The 19874-nt window shown below is 43.4% G+C and overlaps 1 protein-coding gene across 1 annotated transcript in view; it reads left to right on the forward strand.

Moving 5' to 3' along the window:
* The window catches only part of ttn.2 (titin, tandem duplicate 2), a gene marked incomplete at both ends in the record, with an annotated part of 185423 nt that overhangs the window by 76082 nt on the left and 89467 nt on the right, over positions 1-19874 (forward strand). The window contains 45 exons of the mRNA XM_084442903.1: positions 83-349; positions 554-817; positions 909-1048; positions 1168-1294; positions 1403-1669; positions 1766-2032; positions 2152-2418; positions 2514-2653; positions 2810-2936; positions 3756-3898; positions 5176-5299; positions 5903-6169; positions 6281-6378; positions 6486-6654; positions 6735-7001; positions 7201-7467; positions 7573-7851; positions 8095-8503; positions 8596-8720; positions 8810-9076; positions 9244-9513; positions 9657-9956; positions 10043-10345; positions 10469-10656; positions 11871-11985; positions 12100-12384; positions 12480-12631; positions 12737-12884; positions 13012-13189; positions 13311-13432; positions 13519-13806; positions 13901-14197; positions 14510-14696; positions 14833-14948; positions 15056-15355; positions 15491-15790; positions 15880-15985; positions 16116-16312; positions 16479-16784; positions 16900-17178; positions 17286-17585; positions 17720-18022; positions 18178-18630; positions 19109-19411; positions 19531-19830. Of these exons, the coding sequence (XP_084299029.1) occupies positions 83-349; positions 554-817; positions 909-1048; positions 1168-1294; positions 1403-1669; positions 1766-2032; positions 2152-2418; positions 2514-2653; positions 2810-2936; positions 3756-3898; positions 5176-5299; positions 5903-6169; positions 6281-6378; positions 6486-6654; positions 6735-7001; positions 7201-7467; positions 7573-7851; positions 8095-8503; positions 8596-8720; positions 8810-9076; positions 9244-9513; positions 9657-9956; positions 10043-10345; positions 10469-10656; positions 11871-11985; positions 12100-12384; positions 12480-12631; positions 12737-12884; positions 13012-13189; positions 13311-13432; positions 13519-13806; positions 13901-14197; positions 14510-14696; positions 14833-14948; positions 15056-15355; positions 15491-15790; positions 15880-15985; positions 16116-16312; positions 16479-16784; positions 16900-17178; positions 17286-17585; positions 17720-18022; positions 18178-18630; positions 19109-19411; positions 19531-19830 (10377 nt within the window). The remainder of the gene's footprint in view (positions 1-82; positions 350-553; positions 818-908; positions 1049-1167; positions 1295-1402; positions 1670-1765; positions 2033-2151; positions 2419-2513; positions 2654-2809; positions 2937-3755; positions 3899-5175; positions 5300-5902; positions 6170-6280; positions 6379-6485; positions 6655-6734; positions 7002-7200; positions 7468-7572; positions 7852-8094; positions 8504-8595; positions 8721-8809; positions 9077-9243; positions 9514-9656; positions 9957-10042; positions 10346-10468; positions 10657-11870; positions 11986-12099; positions 12385-12479; positions 12632-12736; positions 12885-13011; positions 13190-13310; positions 13433-13518; positions 13807-13900; positions 14198-14509; positions 14697-14832; positions 14949-15055; positions 15356-15490; positions 15791-15879; positions 15986-16115; positions 16313-16478; positions 16785-16899; positions 17179-17285; positions 17586-17719; positions 18023-18177; positions 18631-19108; positions 19412-19530; positions 19831-19874) is intronic.

The raw sequence follows: 19874 nt of genomic DNA on the forward strand, positions 1-19874 counted from the left end.
GTTCTCCACCTTGAGAACCCATGGTTGGTTGTTGTTTCTCGTATCTAACTTGACATCTACATGCCCTACTAATATATTATAGGTATCAGGCTCAAATTTGTCACACCGATTAAGGACCAAACTGTGAAGGAAAGTGAAACAGCTCGATTTGAGCTTGAGCTCTCTCATGAGAATGTACCAGTGACATGGTACAGGAATGATATAAAACTTCATCCAAGCAGAACTATTCTCACTCATGTTGATGGAAAGAAACACGTGTTAGTAATGAAGGAGTTGACTCTAGATGATACCTGCCAGATTAAGGCAGAGGCTAAAGGAATACCCTCAATGGCAAACCTGACGGTGATAGGTAACCACTATACCCCTTTTTTTCTGCAATGCTCTACAACAATCTTCTAGACTTTGTTGAACAGCTTATTCATTATGCATTTTTCTTCTGTGCTGTGCCACATGGATATGATGCATCATTTGAGAGTGATATATTGTAATAGATGGGTAGTGTTAATTATATCTAGCAGATGCTCAAACTAAAAAAAAACTTTTCCTGTTCCAGAGGGTGACGCATACTTCACAGTGAAGTTGCAAGATTATACTGCTGTGGAGAAAGACGAGGTGACTCTGGACTGTGAACTCAGCAAAGATGTCCCTGTGATGTGGTACCACAATGAGAAGGAGATCAAGGCCTCCAAGATGGTGACCATGAAGGCTGAAGGGAGACGCAGAGTTCTGTCCATTAAGAAAGTGGAGGCGAAAGATAAAGGACAATTTGTATGTGATTGTGGAACAGACAAAACCATGGCCAATGTCAGCATTGAAGGTACAGTAAAATAGCAATTCTATCAATATCAACCTTTGAGGAAATTGATCTTAATTGTGTCTAACTTCAATAGTGACTATCCCATTTTCAGCTCGTGATATTAAGGTGGTGCGCCCTATGTATGGTGTTGAGCTCTTTGATGGCGAGACGGCTCGTTTTGAAGTGGAGATTTCTGAAGATGATGTCCATGGCCAATGGAAACTGAATGGAGAAGTCCTTAATACCTCTCCTGTATGTTTCTGGGACAAAACATCAACTATGTCATAATTAATATTGTGCAATTGCACTGTAATCACGAAATGTTGTAAATGAAAACTATTCCTTACTAGATTTGTATTTCCTTTTCACAGGATGTGGAAATTATTGAGGATGGTGCCAAGCACACTTTGACTTTGTACAACTGCAAAGTCTCCCAATCAGGTGAAGTGGGATTCCAGGGTGCTAATGCCAAGTGTGCAGCTAACTTGAAAGTCAAAGGTGAGCTGTCCCCACATACTGGCAATAATATCTAATATTTGTAGTCTCACTTTTGCCATGGAGCTTTGTATATTTTTTTGTTGATGTTATGTTCTGCTTGAATTACAGAGGTTCCAATTTCCTTCATTACACCTCTGAGTGATGTCAGTGTGTATGAGAAGGATGAGGCCAGGTTTGAGTGTGAGGTGTCAAGAATGCCCAAGACCTTCCGCTGGCTTAAGGGATCTCAAGAACTTCAGGCTGATGAAAAGTATGAGATTTTCCAAGAGGGGAAGAGGTACACTCTGGTGGTGAAATCTGCAGCCTATGAGGATGAAGCCAAGTACATGTTTGAGGCTGAGGACAAGAGAACGGCTGGCAAACTTGTTATCCAAGGTAAATATACCTATATGTATAATCCCATTTAAAGATAGAATTTCCTACAATGTGACTAAAGAACTAAAACAACATAATTATTTGATTCATTTTCAGGTATTCGCCTTGAGTTTGTCAAGCCCATTAAGGATGTCACAGTCAAGGAGCGTGAAACTGCAGAGTTCAGTATTGAACTTTCACATGACAAAATCGCAGTCACTTGGTACAAGAACGATGTGCGTCTGCATCCCAGCAAAGTTGTGCACATGTCCGATGACGGCAAGTTTCACACGCTGGCCTTCAAGGAGGTGTCTATTGATGACACATCTATGATCAAAGTGGAGGCCATGGGAAAGAGCTTAAAGGCCATGCTTACCGTACTAGGTTAGTGACACTAGATCCCAATAACTACAATGCATTAAAATTATGTTCTGTGTGTCATGATTGAGTCACACAGGTGATTAAGTCACACATGTGTCAATGTGGTTTATGTTCTTCAACAGAGGGAGAAGCCTACTTCACAACTAAGTTGCAAGATTATACTGCTGTGGAGAAGGATGAAGTGATTATGGTTTGTGAGCTGAGCAAGGCCTCTGCTCAGGTGAAATGGTTCAAAGATGGCCAGGAGGTCATTCCCTCCAAGAATGTGGTCATAAAAGCTGAAGGAAAGAAGCGTATACTCATTGTCAAGAAAGCAGAGAAAGCCAACATTGGAGAATACACCTGCGACTGTGGTTCTGACAAAACTACAGCCAAGCTGAACATTGAGGGTATGGTAACTTACAATAAAGTATTTTCAGTACATAATCTCACTACATTAGTTTTTCTTGCGTTCATGCAAACTAACTACGTTTCTCCTCTCCAGAGCGTGATATTAAGATCGTCCGTCCCCTGTACAGCGTGGAGGTGACAGAGACTGAGACTGCTCGCTTTGAGACAGAGATCTCTGAGGAGGATGTTCATGGCCACTGGAAGCTGAAGGGTGAAGCTCTTCACCCGTGTCCTGTAAGATTTTCACATTTCATTAGTTTAATTGAGTTTAAATGATTGCTTGAGAGAGATAATACACGTTGAAAGAATAATAAACAGTATATGCACTCAAATAATTCAAAACTAGAAGTACAATTCTCCTCGATTGATCTCTTGTGCATCCTTCTCCAGGACTGTGAGATAAAGGAGGAGGGAACAAAACACATGCTGATCCTGTACAACGTTCTAAAGGATCAGGCTGGAGGAGTTGACTTCCAGGCAGCTAATGCTAAATCCAGCGCACATCTCAGAGTTCAAGGTGAGAACAATGTAGCTCACAAACACATACTATCTGATAGGGAGATAAGATCTGATTAGTTAAAGCTTTTACTGTAGATACACACCCCTCTATGCCTTTGGGATTCATTGCATTTCTGAGGGATTCTCTACAAATTCAAGGGATTATCTTTAAGATCATGTACTTAATGGGGATCTTCATATGTGATTAATGGCAAGCTATATATATGATTTTTCCACCTTATCACTGAATGAATAATTCATTAGTTAATCAGGTGACTTGCATTATGGTTTTAACTGCCTGTTAAAGGTGGTTATTAATGGCATCTAAAGAAGTGTGTCATACATTGTTGCTAATCCAGTGACACGTTTTGTATTCCAAGACCATCACCTTACAAAACACAAGATGTTATGGCATAATGCCATTTTTTTTAAGTTGGGTAACCTCGAAAATTCCAAAGCTGTTGACTGACAGGGACAGATTGTCCAGGCTGGTAGGTTTGGCGGGGGTAGGCTAGTGGCCAATCAGGTGTTGTAGCTATTTTAGAAGCCACATGCCTTATCTAGAGTGGGTGGCTAGTCATTGGCAGAGCTGCACCATGCGTCCCCCGAGGGATTTCTGCGGACCATATACATCTCAAGGAAACTCAGTATGCAAATGAGGAAGCCTCCCCAATGTTAAGTCACAGAGCACTAGTCCACAGTTGTCTTGGGGGCTCTCAGGCTTCAGAGCAGTGGCCTGCCGTCAGCTCAACCACAAAATGAGGATTAGCCGTTAAGGATTTACCTGTTTCTGTTGGGATTTGGGGTTGACTAACCATGTCCTCTCCTCAATCTAAAGCACGGGTTATCGGCCTATTGAGGCCTCTCACGGATGTTACTGTTACTGCTGGGGAGACTGCTACCTTCGACTGTGAACTGTCATACGAAGGAATTGCTGTGGAATGGTTCCTAGGGGGTACAAAGTTGGAACCAAGTGACAGAGTAAGTTTAAAACACCACCTTGGATATTTACATCATCACAACATTCCCTTGCTCCCTTCAAGGGCTTTATGACAATAGCCCAGCATTATTTAAATGGGTGTAACAGTTGTCAATAAAGCTAATCAATAATGTACTTCCTGGATTTCCTGACATTCCCATAGCTGAAACAAACTTAAACATCATACATTTCTCCATAACTTACATAACTGTCAATGCAACTTGTTATTGAACAGAAATGCATTCCAGACAGATTGTCATGTTTCATATTTACATTGTGAATCCTGTGCATTCTGTAGCATTTTTCTGTGCTTGTAAGCCAGCTCCACTATTTGCTTTCTGCATATAAGGGCCTGTGGAGATCAGGATTCCAGTAGAGCATTTGATCCGGGTTTTGAGATAACACGGGAGGCTTTTCTGCTCTGCAAGCGTTCTTCTGGTTATTTTTAACTGCTTGAAGTGTGTGGCAGGTGGCAAGAGAGGCTATTTGAGAATTTTAGTTTTAAAACAAGCACGTGCTATAATTTCATGTTCAAATCATTAGTGTTGTGCTGTTTTTCGGCCCTGTTATTTTGCATAATGTCAGATTATTTAATTAAATACCCCAAGTAATTTGATATGTCGGTCAGAGCATGTGATCGTTTGGTTTATGGTGTTGTGCAAGATGTTTTTTTCTGCTACTAGAGAGTCTACAGAATAATTATTTTGTGAGCATCAGTTCCACTATTTGGGAACTTTGATGACTTGAAGGTTAAATGTAAATTGTCATAGAAAAGCAGATTATGTGGATTACAAAATGAATTAATTGTATTGTCTATCAAGTGTTACAGTAATCTACTATTTCAATACATTAACATCTACCAGTAGTGATACAAAGCCCAGGGAATAATATGTACTGTATACATTCCTTGGCCATGGGCATGTAGATAAATTGCAACAGTATTCATGTTTCATTTTGTAATACTTTAGGAATGTACTAATGATTAAGCAACTAACAGTCCCAAGGGAATACATGTCAGCGATTCCAATTGCAACAGCATTAATGAAATATTGGCCTAGGTCAGTTCTGTTTCAACTCAGAGGGAACGTCTTGAAGAGTGAAACACCTTCTGCTTTCTTGGGTGAGAGGAGTCGGATGGCAGGGAGTTTAAATTGGTCTCTTGACGCCAGCTGCCCGTGTTCATTAGGTGCACAGAGTAAATAGCCCTGACACTCCCCCTCCCCCCTCCCCCTCAAGCTGTCATGGCTTCCTGATTTATCAAACTCTTTGATTTGCACAGGTGGTCTCCAGGGCTGAGGGCAGAACTCACACTCTGACTCTCAGAGATGTGAAGATGACAGAGGCTGGTGAGGTAAAACTCACTGCCAAGGACTTCCAGACACAGGCCAACCTTAATGTGAATGGTAGGTTCCTATGGATGCTGTAAGTGTAAGAGATAAGTAAACGTATTGCTCAATGCAACTTAAGTAAGGGATTCTCTTACCATTCTACCTGTAGCTCCAGTAGCTCCCTCAAGGCCTAACAGGGAAGAGTTCAGGCAACTGACCCATTGAAATAAATAAAAAAAACTTGACAGGGCAAAGTGCCTTTTGCAGGAAATCACTTTTGGCAGAAAAAAAGGCTTTAATGAACAGAATATTACATGACCATGCTTTTGGATGCTCGGAAATGTTAATCTTTGGTTTTGTAAAGGATATATGTTTTTCTTGATATTTACAAAACATATTTTGACCTGATTACATTTTCTGCAATACGTGAGTCCTGACATTTGTCTCGTGTTTTGAAAGCTGATCACATACTGTACATGTAAATTACAGTTAATGACAGTACAGTAAGTTCCCAATTTACTTTTGCACATTAAATGTTTGTAAGATTTTGTCAAGCTGCCTTGCACATTCAACCAATGGAGTATAGGTACATTCACGGTAAAGCTAATAATTAGGCTTGCTAACAACTATGTATGTCTTGGTAATGTATGAATGTATGATACTTGTGTTGCTAAACAGAGCCACCAGTTGAGTTCACCAAACCGCTGGAGGACCAGACTGTTGAAGAAGAGGCCACTGCTACCTTGGAATGTGAAGTATCCAGAGAGAATGCTGAGGTCACATGGTTCAGAGATGGACAGGAAATCCGCAAATCTAAGAAACATGAAATGCTTGCTGATGGCCGCAAGAGAACACTCATCATTCAAGGCTGCACTCTTGATGATTCTAAGACATATACCTGTGATGCAAAGGAATTCAAAACCTCGTGTTTCCTGAGTGTTGAACGTGAGTAAAGTGCAGATAATCTATGCAAAATTTTCTACATTGCTTAGGTACACTAAAGCAAACTGATCTGATGTATCAAAACAACTCAAACAAAATAACTTGTCTTCCCAGCTCCACATGTTGAGTTCACTAAGCCACTCCATGATGTTGAGGTCAAAGAGAAGGAATCTGCCAGATTTGAATGTGAAGTATCACGTGAAAATGCCAAGGTAAATCAATGTGCTCATCATTTAGATTACTTAGACATCAGGTATCATTCTCTTTCTATGGTATGTATATTTGTGGTGATGTTTTCTGGCCTTTTCTATTGAAATAGGTCCGCTGGTTCAAAGATGGCAGTGAAATCAGAAAAGGGAAAAAGTATGAAATAATTGCTAAAGGTCGCCAACATATCCTCATCATCAACAAGTCAGTCTTCGACGATGAAGCTGAATATGAATGTGATGCAAGAACCTCCAAATCCTCTGGCATGCTGACAGTCATTGGTAAGACTTTTGATTTTCACTATCAGATGCTCACTGGCACTGTGGACCAATTCAATGACCGCAATCTATTTTCCTTGCAGAGGAAGAGGCTAGGTTTACAAAGAACCTGTCCAATGTGGAAGGAACAGAGACAGACAGCGTGAAACTGATTTGTGAAGTATCAAAACCCGACGCTGAAGTCACCTGGTACAAGGGTGACCAGGAGCTGCCTGAGGGAGGAAAATATGACCAGATTATGGATGGAAGGAAGATAATTCTTATCATCCAGGATCTCAAAATGAATGATGCTGGAGAGTACAACTGCAGACTGGGCAACTCTAAAACGTCTGCTACACTGTCAATCAATGGTAATGGAATTAGACACCAGTTACAGCACATACCTGTATACAGTACTGCTGAATCATGGTCAGCTAGAAGTATTGGAAAACCCATTAAAATGGAATAAGTAATGGAATCACTTTGAAAACAAAAGGTTATGATTTACTCAAATCAAAGGTACACACCAAAACTGAAACTAAACCGACTTTTCTGTTTTAATTCCTCCAGAACTTGCCGCTGAGTTTATTGCCAGGCCTCAGAGCCAGGAGGTGGTTGAAGGACAGAAGGCTGAGTTTGTCTGCTCAGTCTCCAAAGACACCTTTGAAGTCAAATGGCTAAAGGATAACAAAGAGCTAGAAGCTGGAGACAAGTACCAGATGATCTGTGATGGAAAAAGAAGAACTCTGATTGTAAAGAACTGTCAACTGAACGACGAGGGAGGCTATGTTGTGATGATTGGCTCCACCAGAGCTTCAGCTGACCTGTTTGTTCTTGGTTGGTTCTATACATTTTCCTATTATGTTGTTTGTTTTGGTGTAAATTGAAAACAAATGTCTTAGTGTTGTGCTAACATGATTCCTTTGAAATTGATTCTTACAGAGAAACTCAGGATCATTACACCACTCAAAGACACAGAGGCAAAAGAAGGACAAGAAATTGTCTTGAATTGCGAAGTGAACACTGAGGGAGCAAAAGCCAAGTGGCTGAAGAATGACGAGACCATGTTTGAGAGCAGCAAGTTTGTCATGTTACAGAAAGACAATGTATTTTCTCTAAGGATCAAGGATGCTCAGAAGACAGATGAAGCCAATTACACTATTACACTAACAAACCAGCGTAATGAACAAGCCAAGAGCTCCGCCAAACTTACTGTCAAAGGTAAACGCATTCTATCTGTGATTGTAAAGACAGCTAATTGGTCACATTATCCCAGTACTTTGAGATCGTCTCACAATGAAAAGTACTTTATAAATAAAATTAATTAATTAAATAATTAATTAGTAAATTAATTAATTAATTAATTAATTAATTAATTAATTAATTAATTAATATGTATTCTCACCGAGTCCTGACCTCACTTCTCATCACTTAATAGATGACTAATCCATTCTTTGTCAACAGAGGAGAGTCTGAGGATTGTTGTTCCTATGGAGGATGTAGACACACAGGAGAAGAAAACAATCACCTTCTCATGCAAGGTGAACAGATTAAACGTCACTTTGAAGTGGATGAAGGCTGGCCAGGAGATTACCATGAGCAAGCGATTCCTGTACAGGGTAGACAAAGACAAGCACACACTGACCATCAAGGACTGTACTTTGGCGGATGAGGGTGAATACACTGTGATTGCCGGTGACGATAAATGCACTGCTGAGCTGATCATCAGTGAGGCACCCACCGACTTCTCCACACAACTCAAAGACCAGACCATCACTGAGTTTGAGGATGCAGAGTTCACCTGCAAGCTCACCAAGGAGAAAGCAGAGATTAAATGGTACAGGGATGGACGTGAAATTAGGGAAGGACCAAGGTAGGTTGTAGTTAACAGCTTTGAGATACTGTCTCTAAAACTCAACCTGAGAGGACATACTGTAACATCATCTACTTTTTTTTTTAATCTAGATATCAGTTTATAAAAGAGGGAAAAATCTGCAAACTGTGCATCAAGGAGTGCAGACCAGATGATGAGTGTGAATATGCCTGTGGAGTTGATGAGAAGCGATCCAGGGCCAGGCTCTTCGTTGAAGGCAAGCTTCTTCAATTCATGGTATTCATGGCAGAAACTGTTTGTTTGAATGGAATTCTTGTTAATTATGTTTAATACTGTTTATTCCAGAAACCCCTATTGAGATTGTGAGACCCCCCCAGGACGTGTTTGAGCCTCCAGGTTCAGATGTTGTCTATGAAGTTGAGCTGAACAAAGACAAAGTTGAAGTGAAATGGTTGAGGAACAACATGACTGTTGTCCAGGGAGACAAGTACCAGATGATGAGCGAAGGCAAGATCCACAGACTGCAGGTGTGTGAGATCCGGCCTCGTGACCAGGGAGAGTACAGAATCATTGTCAAGGACAAGGATGCCAGAGCCAAGCTGGAGCTCGCAGGTATGTCGTTAAACTCTTCATACAACGCTATCATCAAAATGTAATGTTTGCTGAACAATCATTACACAAAGAACACAGTCCTATCTATACATCCAAGTACATCCTATTGTTACTTATGTAACATTAATTAATTAATAATTGTGCTTGCAATGTCTCCTCTACCACAGCCATGCCAAAGATCAAGATTACAGACCAGAGCTTGGTGACAGACGCTGGAAAGCCCATTGTGATGGCTGTTCCATACAGCGCCTATCCTCAGGCTGAGGCTGACTGGCTGTACGATACTCTCACACTGCCCAAAGGCAACATTCACACATCCTCAGACAGCACTGAGTACAGACTGAAAGACCCCAAGAAGTCTGACGAGGGACGCTACAAGGTGGTCATCAAGAACAAACACGGAACGGGAGAGGCATTCATCAACCTAAGTGTAATTGGTAAGTTGTCAGTTAACCTCCCTTGTGTTTTGTTCAATTACGGAAAGTAAGCCTGACATTTATTGGTGACATTATGGCGAATATGATAAACAAACAGCTGTGGATTATGTTGATTAATGTAGTCTATCTACACTTTTCCTCAGATGTTCCCGGTCCCGTCAAGAACCTGCAAGTGGTTGATACTGCTGACGGTGAGGTCAGCCTTGCCTGGGAGGAACCAGAGACTGATGGGGGCAGCAAGGTCATTGCTTACACAGTGGAGAGGCGTGATGTCAGGCGTAAGACGTGGACCTTGGCCACAGATCGCACTGATGTTCCAGAGTACTGTGTGACAGGACTCCAGAAGGACTCCATGTACTTTTTCCGTGTCTTTGCTCGCAACAGAGTGGGCAGTGGACCCAATGTAGAGACAGACAGACCAGTACAAGCCAAGAATAAGTTTGGTGAGCAAAATATGTCAAATCAACATTACTTAACCAGCCAAATGAACAGACAAGGCGAGAGTTTCTAATCTCCTGCTGTGTTTTAGATGTTCCTGATGCACCTCAGGATGTGATGGTTGGAAATGTCAACAAGTTTGGAGCCACTGTATCCTGGAAACCTCCCCTCTCTGATGGAGGATCTGAGATCACCTCCTACATCATTGAGCTCCGTGACAGGACCTCTGTGACGTGGTCGGTGGCTCTGGTGACCAAACCCGAGGACCGTAGCGCCATCATCAATGATGTCATTGAGAACAAAGAATACATATTCAGAGTCAAAGCTCAGAACAAAGCAGGAATTGGCAAGCCAAGCCCTGCCACCAACCCAGTAAAGATCATGGACCCTATTGGTACATCGTCAATTCTGTTTCTCATTTATCCATTCTATGAAAACATACATTTGTACTATATTATCTCTAAATATGAGTGATGTGCAGAAAATAACATAACAGCCTGTTTGTGTTCCTCCACAGAGAGGCCCAGCCCTCCTCTGAACCTGGTAGACTCTGACCAAAACAAGAACTCTGTCCAGCTGAGCTGGGAGACGCCCCTGAAGAACGGAGGCAGCATGATCACAGGCTACATCATCGAGAGGTGTGAGGAAGGCACAGAGAAGTGGCTCAGATGCAACGCTAGGCTCTGCCAGGACCTCTGCTATAAGGTAGTTGATCTCTAAGAACGCAATACCACACAGCTCAACAATAATACTATCCTTGGATAATGTAACATCCTTTATGATACAGTATAGGGGGCCAAAGTGTAAAACTATGCCCTCTACTGGTTTGGATCGCACCTGCCACTATCTTAGGCATGAGATAAATAATTATAAATCGACACAAAACCCAACGACAACACATACAATTTTGGATAGATAAAGCAATAAACTATATCAACCTCCATCGCAATCACGTGTGGTTTTTCAAAGGTACTTCAAAAAAAAAAAATATATATTTTATGTATTTTACGTTTTAGTTATTTTACAGCGAACTAGTATAGTATAGGCCTAGGCCTACACATCCAGGTACTCTGCCTCGTTTAAAAAAAAAAATTGGGGTCCGCACTGACAGCTGCTCCAAGGTAGCCTATTATTGAGGACAATATACCTTGGAGCAGCTGTCAGCTCTACAACTCTACAACTTATTTTACTCGTTTTGCCACTTCACTGGAGAGTGAAGCTGATCATAGCGCTATGTTGGTGTGCTTCGTAAACATGAGTAAGTTGCTCTTGAACTAGATTCTGTAGGCCGAGAGGAATCCAGTGATGTTCACCTCTTGAAATTTGGTCGAATTTACTGACCACTAGATCAGTAAAACCGCTCTGATCGCTAATATTGTTAGCATAAGTGAACGGAGTAGAATACGGTGAAAATTAGCATCACAGCTAGTGGACATTTTCCGTAAGTCCCGTCTGAATGAGCTTGGCTTGACTAAAGTTGGCATTTTATTGTGTACAATGGCAGGATGGACAAAAGAACGCGACAAATCTGACCAGATTAGCAGGACAGAACAAGACATTAATCTATTGACATAGCCAGGAAGCACCTCAGCTATTTCTGTGTAGCAGCGATGACACGGGGTGTGTATCATCATGGGAAATGTAGTCAGTTTACATCAGCGTTCCAAAAAAGTTGTAAAATGTTTTATTCTGTCTTTAACTGCACACACATGATCCAAATCGATAAACAATGTAAGTGCCTTAGAAAAAAGTAAATAACAACGCAATACAACCCTAATTATAATTTTATATATAATCTTTTTCTTTTTTTTTAAGTGCAATGCATTTGAATACAACAGTGCGAACCGTACCACTAGAGGGCACTTCGTCACTTAACCTCCCTATGTCATTCCCATCCGTAATATTCTTCCTCCTCACAGGTCTCTGGCCTGAAGCATGGGGTGAAGTACAGCTACAAAGTGTTTGCTGAGAATGCAGCTGGAGTCTCTGACCCCTCCAACATACTTGGGCCTCTACTGGCTGATGACCCTCACTGTGAGATTCTATATACTTTACGACTTTATTAATAGGAATAATATAAGTTGAATCATATAATCTCCATGTAAATGTATTATATGTGACCTTAATTATTCTCCATCTCTATTCTAGTTGCCCCGACTTTGGATCTCAGTGCCTTCAAGGATGGCCTGGAGGTCATTGTTCCTAATCCTCTCACCATCCGTGTCCCTATCTCTGGATATCCTGTGCCCACTGCCAAGTGGATCTTCGGAGATAAAGAGATGACTGCTGGTGACCGTGTGTCCATGGTTACAAAGAGCACCTTCACAGAACTGGTCGTCACCCCAAGTGTGCGCCCAGATAAGGGCATGTACACTCTGCACTTGGAGAACGATGTGTCCTCTGTCTCAGGAGAGATTAATGTCACTGTTATTGGTAAGAGATACAGGCCCATGTGAAAGAATTCACATCTTTATCAACGGCAACTCCTCTGTTCCTGTTCAATTTTCAAATTCTCTTTCTTCACTCAGCATCACCAAGTGCGCCCAAGGACTTCAAGGTTGCCGAGGTTACAAGGCAGCATGTGCACCTGATGTGGGAGGCACCAGAGCATGACGGAGGAAGCCCTCTGACTGGCTACCAGATTGAGAAACGTGAGGCGTCCCGCAAGACCTGGGTCAAAGTACGGAACTTCTTTCTACACAATGTTGATACTGTACTTGAGCAGAAGGGAGGACAAGTACTGTGACAAATGGGCTGCAAGTGAAGTTATGTCTGTCTCTCCTAGGTGATAACTGGTGTTCAGGACCAGGAGTACATTGTGACTGATGTCATTGAGGGGAAAGAATATCTGTTCAGAGTTACTGCCTGCAACAAGTGTGGTCCAGGGGAGCCTGCCTACATTGACGAGCCAGTCAACGTCTCCTCTCCTGCCAGTATGTATATTTGTAGCACATACTATGGCACACACAGTCTGCCCCATTATAAAATCACACAATATCCTAACAGTTCCTATCCATTTATTGATTATTGAACTTACACAACTGTCCTTTGTGTTTCCAGCTGTGCCCGACCCCCCAGAGAACCTGAGATGGAGGGACAAGTCTGCCAAAGGTATCTTCCTGACCTGGGAGCCACCCAAATACGACGGTGGCACAAGCATCAAAGGGTACAATGTCGACAGGTGCCAGCGCGGCACAGACAAGTGGGAGCCCTGTGGTGACCTAGTACCGGAGCTGAAGTACGTGCAGACATTCACATGTTCATGTCAAGACTTTATTATACTGGAGATATTGCTGACTGCAGTTTTGAAGAACACTGTTTGTTAAAGCAAAGGCCATCTGTTTCCTCCAATTCCCCAGGTTACAGGTGACTGGTCTCACAGAGGGCCAGTGGTATTCCTACCGTGTTAGAGCCTTGAACAAACTGGGAGCCAGCAGACCTTGCAAGGCCACAGATGAGATCCTGGCTGTTGACCCTAAAGGTAGGCTGACTAGATACTCATTATTCATAACACACAGTATCCTCTATGTATATTTAACTATATCTGTTTCCTGTGTGGTGCCTCAGAGCCTCCAGAGATTCAGCTGGATGTGAAGCTGCTGGCTGGACTGACTGCCAAGGCTGGAACAAAGATTGAGCTTCCTGCTGATGTGCTTGGAAAGCCAGCACCTAAAGTGAAATGGACCAAGGCTGACCTGGTCCTGAAGTCAGATGACAGAGTGTCCATTGATGACAAGCCTGGTCACTCTATTGTGACTGTCGCCAAGACAAAGAGAGAGGACACGGCCACCTACATTATTGAGGCTGTCAACAGCAGTGGTCGTGCAACTGCAACTGTTGATGTCAACATTCTTGGTACTTTCAGTGTATTTTCAGTATTTAAACAACACATGTTTTAGCAGCAAACACAAGTAATAATGCAAATTCAATGTTTTTCATCACCCAACAGATAAGCCAGGTCCTCCTGCTGCCTTCGATATCTCTGAGATTACTAATGAGTCCTGTTTCCTGGCCTGGAACCCTCCAAGAGATGATGGTGGCTCAAAGGTCACCAACTACATTGTGGAGAGGCGCGCTGTAGACAGTGCAGTCTGGCATAAGCTCTCCTCCACTGTCAAACAGACCACCTACAAGGCATCCAACCTGGTGGCCTTCAAGGAGTACATTTTCAGGGTCTACGCTGAGAACCAGTTTGGAATTGGTGAAGCAGCTGAACACACTCCAATCATTGCCAGATACGCCTTCGGTAGGTTGTCTGCACAGTATAAAAACAAAACAGTGAACATGTAGTCTCTCACCTATGATGTATGTATTTTGCAGGTACAGTTATGGCTAGCTAACAGGTTAGCTACATCCCATAGCCAAAAGCATATTTTAACCAAATCCACAGTTAACATTTTTGAATCTACTGATTCCTAGAAACTTTGTGTAAATGAAATATCACATTTTGTGCAGGTGTGAACATTTTACCGACAGCATCGTATAGCAATTGTTCAAGAGTGCCAGCAAGTTGGGGCCCATTCTGTTGTTGTTGACCTGTTGTGTGACTGTGTTTCAGACTCCCCTGGGGCCCCCACTAAGCTGGAGCCCTCTGACATTGCCAAGGACTCCCTGACTCTCACCTGGTATGAGCCTGATGAGGACGGTGGTAGTCCCATCACTGGCTATTGGGTGGAGAGATTTGAACCTGACTTGGATAAATGGATCAGATGTAACAAGCTGCCAATCAAAGACACTAACTTCAGGTAGGTCTAACGAAAGCACACATATAGTACTGTAGGTTGTGAAATAAGGCGGTTTAACTATACAGTACAATCTTTGAATTGGGCTATATACATAGACAAACCTGTGACTACTAAGTGTTTATACCTTGCTCTGCAGAGTGAAAGGCTTGCCTACCAGGAAGAAGTACAAGTTCAGAGTCCTGGCTGAGAATTTAGCCGGACCTGGTAAACCAAGCAAGGAAACCGACCTGATCCTGGTCAAAGATCCAATTGGTAAAATATCAATCTTACTTCATACATAACAACACTTGCAAATAACCATACATGAAAATGTATCTATGAACAAATGATATGATTTACACTTTCTCTTTGTCTTCCAGATCCTCCTTGGCCTCCTGGCAAGCCAACAGTAAAAGACGTGGCCAAGACCACCGCCTTCCTGATGTGGACCAAGCCTGAGCATGACGGCGGAGCTAAGATCGAGTCCTACGTCGTCGAGATGCTGAAGAGCGGAAACGTCGACTGGATCCGTGTTGCAGATAACATCAACAAGCTGGAGCACTTCCTGACAGGTCTGATGGAGAAGCAGGAGTATTCCTTCCGGGTTAGGGCTGTCAACATCGCTGGTGAGAGTGAGCCCAGCGAGCCCAGCGACCCTGTCCTCTGCAAACAGAGACTCAGTAAGTCATAGAATTAAATTTGTCTCTCACTGAGTAAACTTCTATCATATGGCCCCAAACCGTGATCCAAGTCAATATGCCTGTTTGTTTAGTTGATTGAGGTTCATGACCCCTGCTTGTGACTCTCCTTCCCAGACCCTCCATCTCCCCCACGTTGGTTGAATGTGGGGAACCTCACCAGGAAAAGTGCTGATCTGAAGTGGACTGCCCCAGAGAGAGACGGAGGCTCCCCCATCACCAACTACATCATTGAGAAGAGGGATGTCAGGCGCAAAGGCTGGCAGGCAGTGGACACCACTGTGAAGGAGACCAAGTACACTGTGACTCCTCTCAATGAGGGCTCCCTCTACGTGTTCCGTGTGGCTGCTGAGAACGCCGTCGGTCCGAGTGCATTCTGTGAACTGGAGGACTCCATTCTGGCTAAGGACACTTTCAGTAAGTTTTCACTCTTGCAGCATAATCCTTACAGGTGTGCATGTCAGAGATACAGTTTCTAAGCATATGTTCCTGACCCCTATCCTCAGCTACTCCTGGGCCACCCTATTCTGTGGCTGTGCTGAGTATATCTAGGAGACACGTAGACCTGGATTGGGAAGCTCCGAAGGACGATGGTGGAAGACCCATACTGAGGTAGGGGTGGATCCAAATGTGCGAGAAACATGTCAGAGGATATAATGAATTGTCAGCCCATGCAGACATGTTTCCCTTGAATCAATGCTTCCCATTAGCTGTATCAACTTGTTTAAAACGTCTCCATCAGATATTCTATTGAGAAGAAGGAGAAACTGGGAACCCGGTGGGTGAAGGCTGGCAAGACCTCCGGACCTGACTGCAAGTACAGGGTGACTGACGTCATTGACGGAACAGAGGTGCAGTTCCAGATCTCTGCTGAGAACGAGGCCGGTATTGGACATCCTAGTGAACCCACTGAAATCCTTACCATCGAGGATCCTACAGGTAAGTTGTTCTTGTTGACAGCTGTGCTCAGTGAAATAAATGCAAAGAATGTATTTGTTGTACAAAAAATATATATATTTAACCACACACAGTATTATAACAGTTACCAGTTGGCTCCATGGCCAACACAGTAGATAGCAACTGTATCTGTCCTGTCTGTCCTCAGGTGTTCCATCTCCTCCCATTGAGCTGCACGTGACTGGAGCCAGCCGAGATTATATCGCCATCGACTGGAAGGCCCCTGAGAGGACTGGCGGCTGCCCCATCACTGGCTACCACATCGAGATGTGCGAGGCCGGCACTGAGAAGTGGATGAGGATCAACTCTCGCCCCGTCAAAGAGACGAAATTCAGGGTAGAGGAGGGCATCATCCCTGAAAAACAGTATGTCATGAGGGTCCGCGCCATCAACTCTGTTGGTGTCAGCGAGCCCTCTGATATCTCTGAGAGTGTCTTCGCCAAGGATTCTGATTGTGAGTAAACCTACATAATGATTATTCATATGTTACATACATTTTAATTTCCTATAAGTCTTCGAGGGGTCAAGTCACATGCTGAAATGTGCACGTGTTCTGTTATTCCCCTCAGGCAACCCAACCCTGGAGTTCCAAACCCTGGACATGGTGGTGGTGGAAGGAGAGAAGATGCACCTGCCAATTCCATTCCGAGCTGTGCCGCAGCCTAAGATCACCTGGCACAAAGACGGCAAGGAGATGAAGGCAGATGAGAGACTGGCGTTCAGGTTGGAGTACACATCCTGCCACCTGGAGATTGCTAGCTGTCTGCATGCTGACGCCGGCCAGTACAAGGTCACCCTGGAGAACAAGCTGGGGGCCAGCAGTGGAACCATCAATGTTAAAGTCATTGGTATGTCACTCTGTCGAAGTAACAGTCCATTATTCATTAGAAAAGGATCATAACGTGATTTAATCTTTATTCAATTATCACATTGCACATAACTGATTATTTCACAGGCCTTCCTGGTCCATGCAAAGAGATCATTGCCACTGACATCACCAAGAACTCCTGCAAGGTATCGTGGGACCCTCCAGACTACGATGGCGGCAGCCCTGTTCTCCACTATGTGCTCCAGCGCAGGGAGGCTGGCAGGAGGACCTATGTCAACATGATGTCTGGAGAGAACAAGGTCAGTTGGCCCGTCAAGGACCTCATCCCCAATGGAGAATACTACTTCCGGGTCAAAGCTGTCAACAAGATTGGTGGAGGAGAGTACATTGAGCTCCGCAACCCTGTGATCGCAGAGGATCAGAAACGTGAGTAAAGGTTCTCTCTTCTGCTCTCTCTCTCTCTCACCCTCTCTCTCTCTTGCTCTCTCTGTATGTGCAAGATGGCAGTGTATTTAACTATTATTTAAAATTGACTGGCTATCTTCTGTGGGATATTTCAGAGTGCCCTGACCCACCTGTTGACGTTGAAACCCACAATCCAACTGCCCAGACCATCACCCTGACCTGGAAGCCTCCCATGTATGATGGCGGCTCTAAGATCATGGGCTACATCCTGGAGAAGCAGATGAAGGGAGAGGACAAGTTTGAGAGGTGTAACGACTTCCTGGTCCCGGTGCTGTCCTACACAGTCAGGGGCCTAATAGAGGGCAAGCAGTACCAGTTCCGTGTGAGAGCAGAGAACTCAGCTGGGATCAGTGACCCATCCCGCAGTACTCCCTTGGTCAAGGCCTCTAATGCAGTTGGTAAGAACATACTTCTATAGCTGACTTCCAATTCACAATACAGAATGTTTTACATTTATAACTACACCTCTATTAAAACAAACCAAAATATGAAAACTTTTACACAAATATAGGATGTAAGAGATACGTAAGATTTGTTTGTTTCATCCTCCCAGAACCACCCAAGGTGTTCCTGAGTGGTAGCCTGCAATCAGGCTTGACTATCAAGAGAGGCTGCGAGATCCGTCTGGATGCCAACATCTCTGGCTCACCCTACCCCACTATCACCTGGCTGTGGAATGACAAGGTCATCAGGCCCGAGGCCCTCAGGAAGAGACCAGAGAAACCCATTGTGAAGAAGACAGTAGAGAAGACCGAAGTGGACAAGGAGAAGGAAGAAAAGAAGGGTGAAGAGGAGAAGAAAGAAGAGAAGAAAGAGGAGGTTGCTCCTGAGTCTGTGGAGCCAGACTACCCCACCCTCAACGAGCGTCTGACCATCGAAGATAGTAAGAGGGGAGAGTCATGTGCTATTGTAAGAGAGACGGTGAGAGGTGACCACGGCGTCTACACCATCAAGGTGAAGAACGGCCACGGTGTGGCCTCTGCCACATGTGAAGTCAACGTACTCGGTGAGTAGAGATGTAACGGTATGAACATTTCATATCACGATTATAGTGACCCAAATGATCACGATTATCAGTATTATCGCGGTATTATAAAATGTGCTGAACTTTTTCTAAAACTACTGATACGCACACTGAAATAATTTCACCAAGTGTTGAAAACCATAAATAAAATTTGCAGCAATATGCACGTTTTGTTTGCATGAACTTTAAAATAATGTGTCTTGGAGACTGTTGCTAACTTTGGTTGATGCAGGACAATATTTACAGTGAGCTTTTCAAAGCTCAGAAATCAAACACGGTTTAATGATAATTGTATCGCAATAAATGTAATCCAATTTTATTGTGGTTTATCATTACACTGGTTATCATTACATCCCTATCGGTGAGATACCACTATTTAATTTTCCACGTATCATATTGAGATGTGTTTGAACATAAAATGCACATTTTGAATTATCCTTTTTAATGTATCTATTTCTAGATACACCCGGACCACCAATTAACTTCAGGTTTGAGGAAGTGAGAAAGGACTCTGTTCTCTGTAAGTGGGATCCCCCTGTCGATGACGGTGGCTGTGAGATCTTGAACTATACCCTGGAGAAGAAGGATAACTCCAAGGTAGAGATTGGCTGGACCACTGTGACCTCAACCCTCAGGGGCTGCAAGTACCCTGTGACCAAACTGATTACGAAGAAAGAGTACATCTTCCGCGTCACTGCTGAGAACAAGTTTGGTGCCGGACCACCCTGCATCTCTGCACCAGTCATTGCCAAGAATCCATTTGGTAATATAATTATTTTTATGAAATTCTTAACTAAAATATAACAAGTGTAATCTTAATATCACTAGCTATATTTGTTTTGTATTGTGTTATAATCATCTGCTATATTTATATAATTTCAGATCCTCCTGAGGCACCTGACAAGCCTGAGGTTGACGACATCACCGCCAACAGTATGCTGGTAACCTGGACTGCACCCAACGACAACGGCAGCCCCATCCTGGGCTACTGGGTGGAGAAGAGAGAGATCAACAGCTCCCGCTGGACCAGGGTCAACCGCAACATCATAGCAGACATGGAGGTCAACGTGGAAGGTCTACTGGAGGGTCTCACGTACATCTTCAGGGTCGCTGCCGAGAACCAGGCCGGCCCCGGGAAGTTCAGTGTCCCCTCTGAGCCTAAGACTGCAACGGCTCCAATCTGTAAGTCAATTACACTGCCACAAAAATATTATTTATATATATAT

The sequence above is a fragment of the Borostomias antarcticus genome (genome assembly GCF_949987555.1).
Source record: "Borostomias antarcticus genome assembly, chromosome: 9".
Taxonomy (NCBI): Eukaryota; Metazoa; Chordata; class Actinopteri; order Stomiiformes; family Stomiidae; genus Borostomias; species Borostomias antarcticus.